Genomic DNA, 17,411 nt, shown 5'->3' with positions numbered 1-17,411 from the left:
CATTTCAACGGCTTGACTTCATTCTTAGATGAACTTTAGATCAAATTGATATTAAGTTTAGTGATAGCCTCACTTGAAAACTGTACCTTAAACATCATTGGTAAATGTTCATAATTATTCTACAATTCCTGGTACTAAAATTAATTTTATTATTATATTAGACTAAAAATTCAACATTAGTTTTGTTTTGATTTTCTGATTTTTGTAATTAGGCAATTTGTCCGTAATTTAAATACAAACATTATCATTCTTGAACTAGTCATCTTTGTTTGAATAAACTGTGAGAATTGTATGAATAAATATTCTTTCTTTCTTTCTTTTTTTCGAATGTAACGTTGGATTTGTTTGTTGAAATGAAGTTTAAAAGTGTATAGATATGAGATATCCCGGATCTCGAATGGAGGTCTGGAACATTCATATTGAGCGAAGTTTAACCCTACTTCTTCACCAGTAATATTTCAAATAAAAATTAGACTTCTATAAATGTGAAATGTGTACACAAAATTTAAAGAAATTCGTTTTCGAAATAATGTCAAAAGCTAAAATATCCTTTCTGAAGAGTTGCACATCGATTTATCTTTATGATCATACTTACCAAATTTTTCTTGTAACCATTTTCAACAAAAGTGGTGTCGTTTGAAAGTTTTTCTGGACCTAATTTAACTAATCATAATGATTGATAAGAATTGTGTATTTTTTTTTTAATTTTTGTTTTTCTGTAATGCAACGAATCAAGATAGCTTTCTGCTTTGTTATTGTACATCACTCACGTTGATGACAATAGGGTCGGCTAAATCAAAACTATAAACTTCAACTCTTAGAATATATCAATTTGACAAGATAACCATCAGATAACCATCAAAAGATATCCTATTTTATAAATAGATTCATACTGTTTATCTGACATAAAAAGTTTATTTACAGCCTACATTTTTTGTTTTTGTAAATATAAAGAAATACAGAGAAATCATTGTATTTCTTTTAAATTGATGCCTTTTAAAATAAATAAAAATACACAGAACCTAGAAAAACAACAATGAAAATTGAAAGCGTCATATTCCAAAAACTTATATTTATTAAATTGAAATAGATAGTAAATCACGTAGTTTGACACTTCGAACATCGTTGGTAGCTTGGTGGTGTGGGGTTTTTAAATACCTCAACTTGGGGTAAAGTGATTGAGAAAAAGTTTGCCAGAGTCTATGGAGAGTAGTTGCATTAAGTTTAGTGGGAGATATCAATAGTGTCTGTGTCCAGTGTCTAACAAATACAACTTGACACCCTACCCATTACTTAGTTAGTACTATGACAGTACTATACCTCCCTCTGTTGGCAATCAAACTCAGTATCCCTATTTTGATTAGTGCCCAGGTTCCAGTGCCCGTACAAAGGCCGAATATTATCTTCATACTTGCTGATGATCTTGTAAGTTATATTTATGTACTCGATGATTTTATTTTTAAAGAAATTTATATCTCTATTTTATTAAATAAAAATAGAACAAAGTTCATGACTTGTAAACAATAATTATATTCCACCTATAAGTTTATCTTTAAATCTTCAAAATTTAAGCTAAGACAAGCCTTTTTCTTGACAAGCCACTTGAACACCGCCTCTGCTTTATTATTACTGCTATAGTGGCAAATATTTTGGTTGTGTCAACATTTTTTATGCTAAATTTTAATTGGAAACTTATGTTTTGATTTCCCCTAGGATTGGCAAGGTGATTTTCAAAAATTCCTTTGAGTTTATGTGCAAAATAAGTTATTTCAAAAATCATGTTGAAACGCAAGAACCACCGTAGTTCATAAAATCACTCCACCCGAAACATCACGTTTTTTTCTTCCTTGATTTTAGGAATAGTCCAGGATTAAACATATTAAAAAATTATATTAATAAGAAAAATTATGAAAAGAAAAAAATTAAAATGATTGCTTCACAAAAATCTAATGACCCCTTATCTAATGTAAAAAAAAAATCTAATGAATAAAATCATTCTGAACACTCTTGAAACGCTCGTATTCTTAAGGAAAATTTTGCCAACTTATTCTTAAATTCAAAACAGTCATTTGGAAGTAAACCTTACAAAGGAATTGTATTAATGGCAGTCAGAGAATATTATTAGTCACTTTGTCTTATTTATCTGCTCTGAGAGCACAAAAGAAAGCTTTTTACGATTATAAAAACATTTTCAAAGTATATATAATTTCTACTTATTTTAGAAGAAATAACAGACTTGACATATTTAAAAATTTATTTAAAAAAGAAAAGAAAAGTTTTACCTGATTCTGAAAGCTCTGCTAGCCAGGGATTCGGACGAGGCTATATCAACAGGAACTCTACAACATGGGAACAGTTATCGAAATAACAATAAAAACCCTGATATAATTTGGTTTTATCTCAGAAAAATGTAAAAAATTGAACAAATATTAATTGATTTGTTCATTTATCTCAGAAAAATGTAAAAAATTTAACAGATATTAATTGATTTGTTCAAATTCTAATAATAACTTTGTGCAATTTGAAGATGGTGATCACGTATTCGATTCCAAGGTTGGTTGCCTAAGATAATCCTAACCATTATTGGTGCCTGGGTTTATGCAAAATAACTGTATAACCTTGTTTCGTTGTATTTGTCGTTTTATTTAGCACTTTTGCCCAAATCGACCCCTAAGAAAAGTTGTAAGTTAAAACCATTTAACATTTCCTCAACTTTTTTTTTTTTAGGAATCAAAATGTTTTATTGCAGAAAGTACTTGTGGTTTATTTTATTGCGATCTATGGTTTTTAAAAATAATTTGTTTTTCATTTTACTTTTATTGTTGGGTCTTGTTTGTAAGGTTACATAATATTATTATTTCTATTATTTTTCTACAATTTTCATTTTCCCACACTACTACTTTTTATCCATTAACTTGTTAATGGATGAAATAAAGTTCAAGGCAAAAAAACAGAGTACTGACTTGACTAAAGATTAAAACTTCCAGTTTAAACGAATAAAATCAAAACATAAAGTTATTCTTATTTAGTATAGGCAGCTTGAATAAACAGTTTAATAATTTTTACTTCATTCATCTACCATATTGTATTTCGTCAAATATTCAATCGACAAGATCAATCTACTTATGGAAACTATAGAATGCAGAATAAGAGATTGCGTTCTGTATTATTCTTGATTTATTTAAAAACCGTTAATTATTATTTTTACACATTCAATGCCAGTTTACTTAAATTAGTTTTTTAAACATGTTAATTGGCTAAAACTATTTAGCACCTCTGACAAAATTGCAGCACACTGTTGCCTTCGACTAATCTTACCTTTGTTTTTTCACTCACCAGCATTTATAATAAAAATAAATATAGCATACATACACAATTATTCTGTATTCAATGTCTGCTCAATACAACACAGTCTTGTGCTTATTTTATTCATAGAATCAATCATGTTTCAATTGGTTAAATGATTGAAATAGTCGAACATTGCAATCTATTAATTTGATTATTGTATCTTACGAGTCTTTTTGATTGTTGCCCAACCATAGCTCAGTGTTTGAAGGCAAGGACCTCAAAGCTGGCATGAATTGCGGAACTAGATGTGATTCCCAAATTTTATTGAATTCCAGTTGTATAAAAGTCACCTGACTTGGTTCATGACACCACATTGGACAATCTAACTCGACCTGAAAAAAGAAGCATTATTTTGCTTTAGAGAATTCCCCAAAGAAAAGTTTGAAAAAATCATTCTTGCTTTTTGAGAAAATCAAAAAACAAAACATACTTTACATTCAGACTTTATTTAAAGTTATTCTTTTAATATTTCCATAAAAAAACGTATTTTTAAATTAAAATAGGATGCTTTTGGTTTACTAATTATATTAGTCGGAAATAGTCTTATAAACACTTTTGTAACTTACTTAGAAAATTATATAAAATATTATTCGATTTATTTACTTACTTCTGTAACTGCTCAACACTGACCGTTAATTTTAAATAAGTCGAAGCAGGGCTTTGTTAGAGGGTGCGGCTTTTACTGAACTTTCATCGGAAATATATTTTCATCCCTGCGTAAAAATAAATAAATAAAAATAAAATGATAATAATAATGAACGAATCTGAAATATATTTAAAATCATTGAACCTTACAAGGTCATTCAAGAAAAAAAAAGAACTATTGTAATAGTTGATTTGTTATCCAGACAAGTTGAGGGAATTTGGCAATAATTTTCAGATTTACCTTGGTTAAAATTTGGCCTTTAGTTGGTGAAAATGTAATTTAGTAACCTGGTAATTCAACCTTAAATGCTTGGGATTATGTCATATTTTCGACAATGGTTTTTCTCACAAAATGTACCAAGTTTTAAAACCTCAGGTTTACAAAAATGGTATTTGTTCATTGATTTTTTTAAAATATTGACACTCTCCTAGGGAACGTTAACAAAATGCAACTTTAAACTTTGAACACTCATACACAGATTATAAATATCACTTCTTTTTATCTCAAAAACCTCTAAACATATATTTCAGATGGAATTTCTCGAAGCAGATCGCAATACCTTCAAGAAAGAAATGCGTTATTAAGTTAGCTAAATCTACAAATGATTCCTATATTATTTCACATGACATCCCATGAAATAACTGTTTGCCAATTAAAAGAGGAAGTTTAAAAGTGAAAACACTAATGAACTTGGAAGTAACTTTTTCTAAAACACTTATCAGACAACAGATTTCACTTTTACTGTTTTAGAATTGAGGAAACAACGCTGACAGATGCTTTTAAGTAAAAACCCAGTTCCTATGTTCTTAATATTATAAAAGAAAACTTTAAGTTAAGGAAATTAAGGAATTATAATCTTTAAGAATTTAATAGTCATGAATTCCATTGAAATATTAACGTTTTAAATAGGATTAGGCCGAATATAAGGGTAAAAATACATATTTTAAGCTACTTATTTTAAGTTATTTTAAATATTTACCTTCTGGATAGAATGAGCCTTAGGTTCATGAATACTTACTTTTTTTTTTAAATACTCAACATCTTTAAGAATACTGTTACTTGTGTTATAAAAATCTGTTTCATTATCTATGTAATAATACAACAGTTACATAAACTACCAACCATGAGCTTGTTAAGTGTATTGGTCATTTATTTTAAACAATTCGACTGAGAAATTTAAAAACCACAATCAGTGGTTATGAAATAATTACATCTCTTCCAATAAAATTATTAACGTGCTATTTACTGAACTATTATGATTATAAAATATAATTCGCATATAAATATAATTTTACTGTAATATATTGGCCATTGGTTTGTTCATATGGTAGATTATTATTAGAAGTTGTGAAAGGTTTTATTTATACGTAAGACAAGAAAAAGAGGAAACCTGACGTGTAAGGCTTTCATTCACTTTCTGACAATCTACTTTAATAAATGCTGGAACAGCATAGATAACATTAATTAATTAAATAATAATAATGAGGTGAACAAAAATGTTAGTCATACTGAGGAAACGGTTTCTAAAAATAAAAGTAATATTTATTTATAAGTAGTTCTACATAAAAGAGCTTAGTATACAAAAGAATTTGTTCTTAGTCGACCTAATAAACATTCCTTCTTATAAATGATTTTTTTTTTTAAACCTACCATGTAGTGGTGGCCATAGAATCAAAAGTTTAAATCAAAGCCCAGTAACCTCTGACTTTCCTTCCTTTTTTATTTCTGATTCATCTTTTTAATAAGTTTATTTACTAAAGAAAATGTTCTGCTACAACCAGGAAGTTGGACATCTGGTAACCAAAATATGTTCTTGTAACAGATTATTAACTGATCCGTTTCACTTCTTTTAATACAATAAACGAAAATTCAAATAAGTTTAATACAACTTTTATTCAACATATTTAGGTTACTTCTCAATAGATTCTTTTCCTTATTATTTATTGATTGGAAATATGAATTGGTAGAGAATTTTGTTTCTGTAAGTCAGGACTATGAAAAATTTCAACTGTCCAGATTGAGCTTATTCATTACTACAAATTTAAAGATTAATAATAATGCAAAATTTAAGCTTATCAGTTTATCAATGGAATTGCAGGTGGAATGTTCAAAATTTAAAAAAAATTCTCTGATAACTGACACATTGAAGGAACCGTTGAAGTTGGAAGACATTTGAAGTATATAGGTAAAACTATCTATTTGAACCAACTAATGTTTTGGAAATAAAAGTGACGAAGAATAAAAGAGTTACTATGACGTTACTATAATCTTGGAATGCAATAAAAAAGACTACTAACAAGAAAAACAACCCAAAGAGCAATTGATGGAAGCAGGAATGTGTTAAAAAATAAAAGACAAAACATTAGTTCAATGATTTGAAACGGAACGAAATTGAGAGTCCTAGGAGAGACCGTGAAGTCACTTAAATAGAAATGGGCTGGACATGTCATAAGATGCATTATTGTAGGAAGACATGGTACTTTCTGGAGCCCTTCTTGGTAGATGATAGAAAGGAAGACAAAAGCTACTGTGACAGGATGACAAAGTGACTGGGATAAGTGGAACAAAATGTAAAGGAAAGAAAATGGATCAGAACGAGAGTGGTATATAATTAATAAAATTAATGATTTCTGAATTGTGACGTAAATTATTTTTTAAAAGTAGTATTGATAACTACTTCTCTCTTTAATACTTAAAAATAGAATCTTTCGAGCTACGGTTACTGGTAAATAAGTGTACATTCTAAATTTTGTCTGAATACTGAATTTATTCCATCACATAATTGCAATAAAAGTATTTGGGATGACCACATTTTCTTTGAATTTTTATTTTAATTTTTATGGATAGATGCGGCGGTGCATTGTGGACTGATCTTTAAGGTAGACAGACATGCAGTTAGTTTCGAAGTACACTCACTACCAAAGTAAATGGTACACTTTCTTTCCTCCTGTATTCAAAACAATGTTTAGTCCAGAATTATGTACCTATTTCTCAAGTAGAATTGTAAAAATAGGAGAAAGGAAATAATAGATTATTTAAACATAGGACTTATGGAATATAAACTCATTGATCAGAATGTTAGAAGAAAGACGATTATGAAGTCAATGGTAATAATTACTTTTATTTGTACAGGGATGGAACGATGTGGGATTTCACGGTACAACAGAGAAGCTAACACCAAACATCGACGCTTTAGCGTATAGTGGAGTTATTTTAAACAGTCATTATTCTGAAACATTATGTACCCCGTCAAGAGGAGCTCTGCTTACCGGCAAATATCCAATACATACAGGTATGTGGATCATATATTATTACTTTATTAAGTTGCTATCCTAGAAGAATATGAATTGAAACAAATTCTGTTAAGGAATAATAATAATTTATAACTACATATAACCTTTCTAATCAGTTCACCTCCATGCGGTACTTTTAGTTTTGAACCTTGTTTTTTGTAAACAAATTTTGATTTTATCATACAGTGACTCCCATTAATATTGGGACACCTATTACAAAATGATTTAAAAGGAAAATGAAAACAACATACAAAAGTTTGGAATTTTTTTTTTTTTAAATAACATTAGCAACATCTGTAGAAATTATATATAAGTATAAATCGATGAAATTCCAAACTGTTAGAAAAAAACAACATGGTTGTCCAAATCCAAATAAAACAACTATGTTGCAGAAATCCACTTGATTGAACCATGTTTCCATCATAAGATTCAATCTAATTGAGAACTTGTAACAAAATGACTAAATATTCAGAAGGTTTCAAAGAGATTAATAGCTTTTTGTTAATTAAGATATGATCAAGTCTGTAATTGATTGCATAGATAAATTCTAGATTGCAATGAAGATTGTGTACTTCTTGCTTAGAGTTCGTAGCCCAATGCTAAGTAACCAGCTAACACTCCGTAATAATGGAGTCATAGAATGTAAAATCAATATAAATGTACTCGAACACTGTACCAGTAATTTTCCCTTTTATCACTTAGTTTTCCCGACTTAGGTCCAATTTTGAGAAAAGTTTTAGATCAGGAAAACCTCTAAAAAATCAGTTTAAAGATTTGAAGTTTTTCTGGAATAGGGTACTTCAAATAAGTACCAAAATAAGGGCTATACATACTAAATGAAAAGCCCTTTGAGAAGCTTTATTTATTCTAGTTAGCAAAGGGAAAAGGGTATTTTGAGTTTATGGCAATGGCTACTTGGGCCGGTAAAAAATGTTACATCTAGGGTGGACCTTTTGCTTTACATATGTACATAATTTCTTTCTTTATATTGATTTCTGATTTTTCTCTGATTTCTTTGCAATCAATACTATTTATTTATTGAAAACCTTGCTTTCGCTTTTGAAGGAACAAGCTTTGATTAAAAAAGAAGAGTTAAAGTTAAAATTATAATTTTAAGAAAAGATTAACGCAAAGTCGGATTAATGAATGATTTGCGATAAGTTAATTTAGTGACAGCATTTACATCACAAAGTACATTCCTCAATTATATCTTAACTAAGTAGGTACACAGAAATTAGTGATAAGATGTCTTTTTAAGAGGTTATATTCGCTTGAATGAGAAATTTGTTTAACAATGTTGAAATTGTTAAACTTAATAGTATTGAACATTTCCTGCATTAAGAGGTTGCAAAATGGCAGTTTTGTTTGGTTAGTGCTGTTGATAAAATTCACTTTACTTGGATGTGAAATCGAGACTGATAACGGTGAACGACTAGTTTATTTTCTTGGGCTAAGGAAAGTAAATAGTAAAAAGAATATATTTACCAAAAATAAACTGTTAAGAAACTATCAACAAAAAATCATTACAATTTATTAATTAATATTAATTTTGTATCATTTTTTAAAAATAATTTTAATCACACTATGAATATATACCAAACTTATGTGTTTGTCTTTCCTTTAAATTATTTATCAATTCTTGGACTAATAAGGAATTGTAAGCTGTTGATCTGAATGTGCATTTGAATCTCTGAATTTCCAAAATTCACATTATTCATAAAAGAATATAATGAAAATATTACGTACATTTCAATTTTAATAAACTCAAGAAATAGTAAGTGTTAACTTTATTCACAGGGTTTTACCCGATACCAACATTGGATACTGATTTAATTTTTGCTGTGAGAGTCCTGTCGACTTAGATTGATATTATATCAGTTTTTTTTTTCTTCAGAATAAAAAAACAAAAATCTGGTTTAACAAACGGTACAGCATAAACATCCGTCGAAGAATAATAATCAACAATTTATTTACTTTGATGTTTTACTCAGAGATGTTTAACGAAATTTGTTGAGGCACAGCAATACTAAATAAGCAGTTTCAAAAATTAAATAATAGAATTTATGATGCATTTTTATAAAAGTGAAAGTAATTCATTGAGAAATCTTAATTTAAATAATGAAGATATACTTTCAATTTAATTACTTTTAAGATTTTAAAATCTCTTTTGTAAATGAATAACAAAGACTATTTTTACTAGGTCTGTAGAACAATGACTATATTCATTCAATTATAAGATAATACATATTTAAAATTATAAATATAATTAATAATCTTAAAAAAAGATATTGTACTCATGTCATGAATAGTTCATCGACTACCAGATATGTCAAGAACATTCTTTTATTTGAAAAGTAACCTTGATTACGGAGCTTTACTTAGCTACGTACAAAGAATACGTTAATAATGCACATCTCTACGTTTATAAGATGTTTAATTGTTATATTATCTTTATTTGTTTACTCTAAATGAATTCTATATACATAATAAGCATAATCAGCATTTATTTATTTATACTACCAAGTTCAAATTCATTCAATAATAGAATTTGTTTATTTATAAGGCTGACATTACGTAATATGGTGGATCATGGATGCTATGTCCGATTAATGGATTACATCGGATGTTTATAAAGAAGAAGAGGCGTTTTTTTCTTTGAAACTGAGTCCAGGGGTACCACTACTTCATTTTCTTCTTCTTGCTTGAGGCTGCAATTGATTACTGCCAGTCAGATCCTAACTATTAAAGAGAAACTAACGTACTCGCAACACCCGTCTGCTCAGTTTGGGTGGACCAACATTTTTTAGTCTCTCCACGCTTTCTTTGCTTATCAAACTCGCACCTCATTATCTTTCATTGTGAACCAGCGACGTTTGCTAGGTCTAATTACTTTGGCAAGGCTCCAATTCTTAAAAACAAAGTCATAACCTAAACATTAGGGTCTTCTCCTCCAAACGGCTTCCTAGCTGGGCTGCAAATAAGACTGAGTAAGTGAGAGCTGAATTTGTAAAAACTATTTTTTTTTCTCTCAGGCTATCTTAAAAATTGAGCAATAATCAGTGAATTTGTAAGTAATAAAAACTATAGAGTTTGCCAATTGTTATTGTTTCTAACTTTTTCTAACCCAATAATAATAATAGTAATGAAAAAGAACAATAATATGTTCCAGGTACTCAGCACAATGTAATTGTCGAAGCATCACCATGGGGATTACCACTTGAAGAAAGTTTATTGCCACAACATCTAAATCGACTTGGATATGTTAGTCATGCAATTGGTAAATGGCATCTTGGTTTCTATAGAAAAGAATATACTCCGACTTACCGTGGATTTGCTTCACATTATGGATTCTGGAATAGTCATCAGGACTATTACACACATACTGTACAAGCTTCGGTAAGTTATCAAGCACTATTTAAAAAAAAGCTAATCTCAAGTTTTATTAAAATAACTATTATATTTTTCAAATCGCTGTTAAAACACATTGCCAACCGAAATCTCCTCGTTTGACAATGCCATGCAATGGAGTACTGAATACATGGTTTTATATGCAGGCCTATGCTATCTAGCGGCATTTATTCAAACTAATAAGCAAATATAGTTCCAGCTGTCGCGACTAAGTTGTATGAACATGAATAACAAAACAATACGAAAAGCTATGGGTAAAAAAATAGATACCAATGCCTAAAGACAATGTAGAGTCTGTTCTTCATTAAAAAAAAACTGGATATACTCGCTATATTTGTAAAAGTTGTGGAGTACCATTGTTTCGAAAGATACCACACTTTACAGAAATACTAAATTTTACAAAATACAATTTCATGTCATTTGAATTAAAATAAATGAATATTAATTATCTTATCACTAGTTTATTTCTTTCAATGTTCATAAATGCGTAATTGTTGCCTATATTTGAGAACTGCACTACACTACTGCACGTAACAAATGCGCGGTGGATAACTTATATTCAGTTGCAACTCGTGCGGTCGGCAATGTGTTAAGATGTAAATCACTTTAATTGATTAAACCATTGAATCGCTTTATTTAATGATGTTTTGCTTCATACAAACTGTTTTCTCTTTGCACATGATTCTGCATAATTGACTGAATAGAATATTTAATGATAAAATCACATTTTCTTGCTCATCTTCGAGTTGTTTTTACATTTTCTGAACATTAATAATATATAGAACAGAAGCTACTGTTGCATTCTATTTATTTTTAATGCTACTATCACCTTTTTAAAGCTTAAGTCACAGTATGTAGTATGAAGCAATTCTTAATTAAATGTGTTTCTTGTGAAATAATTTTTTAAAATTGGCCGAAGAAAAGTAATTTTAGTAACATAATTTCCTCATCAACTTTTCATTTGAACCACTTATTTATTTACTTAACTTCTTATTAACAGCACAATCTAATAATTTACTTCACATATATTACAGTTTTCTCCATTCGAGGGAATGGACATGCGATGGAACATGACTATTGATTGGGACAGTGTGGGACATTACACTACTAGACTTTTGACAGAAAAAGCTATAAAATTGATTGCTGAACATAATAAGAAAAATCCACTTTTTCTATATTTTGCTCATGCAGCTTCACATGCTGGTAATTATGAACATCCGTTGCAAGCACCTGAAGATACTGTGAAAATGTTTAGCCATTTGAAAGATGAGAAAGCTCAGGTTTATGCTGGTTAGTATAATTGCATTGTTATAAAAAATGGATTAAAATTTTGGAAAGGTCAGCCAAAGCATATAATGTCGTCATAAGCTTAACTTTAAAATTGAAAAAGTATACTTTATTTTTGCTAATAACGCGAAGCACTCGGATTCTTCACGATATTGAAGCATAAAAAATATCAGTTAACCCATAAGCATATCTAAGAGAAAATCCAAAGCAGGGCAGAGTTTTTGTATCGAATTATTGGAATATTCCATTAAAATTTATAAAAATATTCTTAGCTCCTGGCAAAAAAGAACTTGTCCCTCCAAAGAATACTTGATTTTGAAAATTCCACTCTTATGGGGTATGGTAGCAGTCATCTCACTCTTAATACATGAAATTTTCTTTATAATCTAGGTGACATTGGCGCCTATGGCTAATGCTGGCCCAACTATTGTGATACTTTTTTTAAACAAATTTTTTTAACATTAATTTCTATGCATTCAGCAATGATATGGGAACTAGATCAGTCTGTTGGAAAAATAGTGACAGCATTGAAAAATAAAGGAATGTTAAATAATACAATTATTGCTTTTGTGAGTGATAATGGTGGAGCAACTGAAGGTCTGCATAAAAATACGGGTTCAAATTTCCCACTTAAAGGGGTGAGTACTAATATTATTTAAATTATTAATTACAATAAGATTTCAATTAAGAAAATAATGTTTTTAATGATTTCACTCGTTTATATCTAAAGATGATTGCTTGTACTTTAAAAATTCACCACTTGAAACGAATTACGATGGATATTAATGTCATTAAATTTATTAATATAAATTAATAAGCAAATAAATAACAATTCCTCAGTGAATGAGCTTTAAAAATATCAGTCGATTAATTTTATTAAAATGTCTACTAAAATTTACAATGTTTAGGCATGAAAATAACCAGACAATAAAGTGATTAAATTTGTCTTATAATTCTCAACTATTCTGTTCCAGGAAAAAGCTACGCCTTGGGAAGGAGGAATTCGCACATCAGCACTCTTGTGGAGTCCAAAATTGAATAAGAAGCACAGAGTATTAAATAATTTAATGCATATAAGTGACTGGCTTCCAACATTATATACCTCTGCAGGTAAATCATTACCTTTAAAAATACTACGGATATCACTTTTTAGGATTATTTTTAAAACAAAAAGTGTGTATAAAAGTTTAACTGTAAAATATGTTGTGAGAAAGTTAGAAGTAATCCTAAAATTTCAGACCATTAAGTAAACCATTAAAACCTATTCTTTCTTCTTGTCAGAATGAAGACATTAATTCTAACTTCATTCTAACTTATATTATTTAAATGATTTAATTTATTTTTCTTTTTTTCCCCTTTAAATTTGAATATAAGTGTTTTGTTTATGAGACAGTTCAGGCAGAAACTTCATATCTTTAAGAAAAATGGTTCCACCATAACCTAGTCCGAAGGAATTTCATTATAATTAAACAAGCATAACTTTTTTTATCTTTAAGCTGGTAACTGAAGGCTTAGATTAGTTTAGATTAAATCATGTTTTTCTTTTTTAGGTGGAAATTTAGAAGACTTGGGAAATATTGATGGTATAAATCAATGGTACTATTTTGTTAATGACACTGCAGAGCCTAGAAATGAAATATTACAGAATATTGATGATATTCACGGCTATTCTGCGATGAGATTTAATGAATACAAATATGTGAATGGTAATGTTAATTTTATTTTATTTATAAATGTCTTAATGAAGTTCAATGAAGTCACAATAACTTTTCATCCTAACTTTTTTTTATTAAATTGCTTTAATTTTTTTTTCTTTTAATTTATACGTAAGGGTATCGCTTATAAAATCTTTTTTCTTCTTAGCCTCAGATTTTAAACACGTTTTGTGGTTTGTAGGTTTACTAAGATATGTGAAAAACAAAGCAGAATTCAAAATATTCCTTAATATGATAACATGATTGTTTCGTTTCTAAAAATAAGTGTTTTTTTTTCTGACATGTTTAAATAAAAATATTCTTTTTTCCAAAAATGACTGCAGTAAAGGTTTAAAATTAGGGTAGCTAGACTTAGATATAGAAGAAGGCAAGAATCTTTATTTATTAAATCGTGGCAACTGAAAAGGTTTAACTTTTAAATTTGAAGTCTGAATTTATATTCATAAGAAATAAATGTCGCACGTATGGTGTAATAACATATTCATTGAGGCTTCGGATGGCAGGCCCGAGAGCTTTTCCATAGAGAAAAAATAATAAAAACATTCATAATCATATAACTTAGCTATTTACAAGTGGATAAGAAGATTTGACAACTGTACAAGAGAATTACTACTGGTGGTTCAACCTATTGAGATTTTATGGAACTAAAAATAAAGATACATGGTCTGGTTGGTTGTACATACTTTTTTTATTTTTTAAAATTTTTTTAGTTAAATAAAATGCATTTTCTGGTTGGTTTAATCCATACCTACATTTTATCAGAAGCAGCCTCGACCAGTTGGATTTTTCAGTAATGAGTGTTTAAAAAAGTGGTGTAATCGACTATTTTTTTAGGCGGGACCTAACGTTTAATAACCTTATTAGACTATTGAATGGGGTAACAGCAAGACAGCACATACGATACTTAACTTTTAACATTTCTAACAAAGAAAGATTTCACCTGGGCCTAGAATGCGACTGCACATTTAGATTTTGTGGGGAGTTGTACATTATCTTAAAGCTATAGCGTTAATAGAAGGCACCTCTTGATACACCATTTATATCGTAGCTTATAAATGGTCTATATGTGGGATAACACTTGATAGATGAACGCAATTTTTCATAGCCAGATAGGGCATGTCATCTCTACCTCTGTTAGTGTTAGTTTTAGTGGGATGGCCAGTTAACGCTTTTCAATCTGCCCTTACATTGGCCCAGCGGTAGTAGCGTCCTTTAGGCACGTCTGCACCGGTCTTGCACATCAACCCAGATGAGGCAATGAAATCTTCTTGTAAAACGATCCCAGTGCTTGAGTAATCCCTTAAACATACAAATGTTAAAGGGTAAAGATGAAAGAATGTACCTTGCTTCTTGTACTCACTATCTGTCTCATTTTATAACAATGGAAACGGTACACTTGTATTATAGCTTTCTTTTGTTGTAATTTTCGGACTAATGATCTTTTTTGTTCTAGGTACAACTTTCTTCGGCTTTTTAGACTATTGGGGTGGCAAGGAAGACAGCAATAATTTACAGTACAACACAAGCGCTATCCTGAAATCAGAAGTAATGCAATCATTAACTAATTCTTTGAGTGAAGAATTGATAATAAAATTGCGTAATGCAGCTAAATTAAGTTGCCATAAAAGTAAACAAAGAGAAATTTGTGATTCGAAAAAATCACCATGTTTATTTAATATAAAAGAAGATCCATGTGAGACTAATAATATTTTAACAAATAACAAAAAAATTGTTCGTGAAATTGAAAGAAAATTGGTTGCTTTTCGAAGAACTATGATTCCACCGAGAAATAAAAGAACTGAAAGTATTGCAAATCCTAGGTTTTATAACAATACTTGGGTAAACTGGGATGATTATAATAACAGCACCAAATGATTTTTTATGATTTAGATTTAAATAAAATATTTTAATTGGGAAATAGTTAAACAAAAATGCTGTGTATAGAGTACAGTCAACCCTCCTATAACGCGGTGAGTGCGTACCGCGCTATATGGAAACCGCGCTATAAGAAACTCGGATTTAACTGTACAAACCAGGCTGATTCGTAGCGCGTTGTATGGAAACCATCTACCGCGTTGTATGGAAACCGTGCTATAAGAAACTCAGAATTAGTACAAATCACATCATCCGTAGCGCGTTATATGGAGACCAATAAATACATAAATTATAAATTATTTTTATTGAATTGAAGAGTTCATATAAGGAAATGATAAAAAAAATGAAACAAAAATTGAAAGGAATATAGAAATAAAAATAATATTTTAATAAATAATTAGATATTTTTAATTATAACAGTTAAAAAGGTTATAGTGTTATCTTATAGAAATTTGAAATGGATTCTAGGGATTCCTGTTTAGTTTTTTTTTTTAGTTAATAACCCTAATGGTGGCAGAAAAAATATAATATTTAACTCGAGTGTAAAGTATTTTCCTCACACTCGGCAATTTGCACTTGCACTCGCCTTGCTTCGCTCGCTCGTGCGTGCAAACCCTGCCTCGTGTGAGGAAAAGTACTACTACTTTCCACACTTGTTAAATAAATAACTATATTATTATTATATTAGAACAAATGAAGAATATTACTTGCAGTATTGTGTAATGTTGTCCAATTAAAAACCACAAATAAACCGTTTGAGTGCAACAGAGCGATTTTGCGCTTCTTCGCTGTCGCTAGAACAGTGCTAGGAACAAAATTTTAGAAAGAATTGGTCACCAACGAAACGTACTGCGAAAAAGCTCTGAGACGACTGAAACCGATGTCGTAAACGGCTAAGAGATAAGCTTGAATGTTTATATAAACATATCCAGTTAAAATCATTCATTGGTTGCACGGAAAGAACTGATGGGACGTTATTGAACGGAAACCGCGCTGTAAGTGTACCGCGTTATAGGAGGGCTGTCGCAATTTCAGCTCCGCGTTATATGGAAACCGCGTTCTGAGAGTACCGCGTTATAGAAGGGTTGACTGTATTAATTTAGGCTGAAACAAAACTGAAACATTACAAGTTATTTATTTTTAATATTTATATTATTATTATTATTATTATTACCTACATTAAATTTAAAATTATGTAATCTAAACATACGAAATGTTTATAAGAAAGCAGATGATCTTTCTTATTCTAGTCATATTTTTATTTTTTCATTTTGTAAATTCATCGGTCTTATTTATTCTGAAAACAGGGTCTTATCTAATTGAAAACTACAGCAACATTTAAAAATGATAAATGAAAAATTTTAATAAATGAAATAACAAATTAGTGTTTAAATAAATTTATTATTTTATTTTTAATTGAAAATATATTGCGCAAAAAAGAAGTGTAATGAAGTAATACATAATGTAATAACAGTAATAGATAATGAAAAATTTTTTTAATTGATTATCAATAATAAACGCACAAATAGTCAATTGATTTGGTTCAAACATTTATTTAAATTTGACCCAATATTTATATAATTCAAATCGGTATATAGAATTGATAAACATATCCTTCAAAATGCTTATAATTTAAAATGATTACTCTATAATTATTGTACACTAATCTTAGACAAAAGAAATAATTAAAACATTAAATAGAATTGTTTTATTTTTGAATTGTTTTGAGGGTCGTCAAGGATAGATTGTCATAAAGTAAGGTAATTAGTGAAAATATTGCCCGAGGTTAAGCATAAAATGTAAGATGTTTCCGCTATTATAATTCTAAGCAGATTTTAT

At 29.3% G+C, this 17,411-nt stretch overlaps 1 protein-coding gene across 1 annotated transcript; it reads left to right on the top strand.

Annotated features, from left to right (window-relative positions):
• Nucleotides 1-1,185: 1,185 nt before the first annotated feature.
• LOC141461159 (arylsulfatase B-like) lies at nucleotides 1,186-17,159 on the top strand. The gene is made up of 8 exons (XM_074141929.1): nucleotides 1,186-1,425; nucleotides 7,127-7,286; nucleotides 10,457-10,683; nucleotides 11,730-11,985; nucleotides 12,463-12,620; nucleotides 12,957-13,092; nucleotides 13,533-13,688; nucleotides 15,151-17,159. The coding sequence occupies exons 1-8, from the start codon at nucleotides 1,306-1,308 to the stop codon at nucleotides 15,570-15,572; spliced, it is 1,635 nt and encodes a 544-aa protein (XP_073998030.1). The 5' UTR covers nucleotides 1,186-1,305; the 3' UTR covers nucleotides 15,573-17,159.
• Nucleotides 17,160-17,411: the final 252 nt, after the last annotated feature.

The sequence above is a fragment of the Rhodnius prolixus genome, unplaced genomic scaffold, assembly GCF_049639745.1.
Source record: "Rhodnius prolixus isolate KJV_2025 unplaced genomic scaffold, Rpr scaffold_6, whole genome shotgun sequence".
Classification (NCBI taxonomy): domain Eukaryota; kingdom Metazoa; phylum Arthropoda; class Insecta; order Hemiptera; family Reduviidae; genus Rhodnius; species Rhodnius prolixus.
The sequence above is the reverse complement of the archived record's forward strand: the minus strand, read 5'-3'. Positions and strand labels throughout refer to the sequence as shown.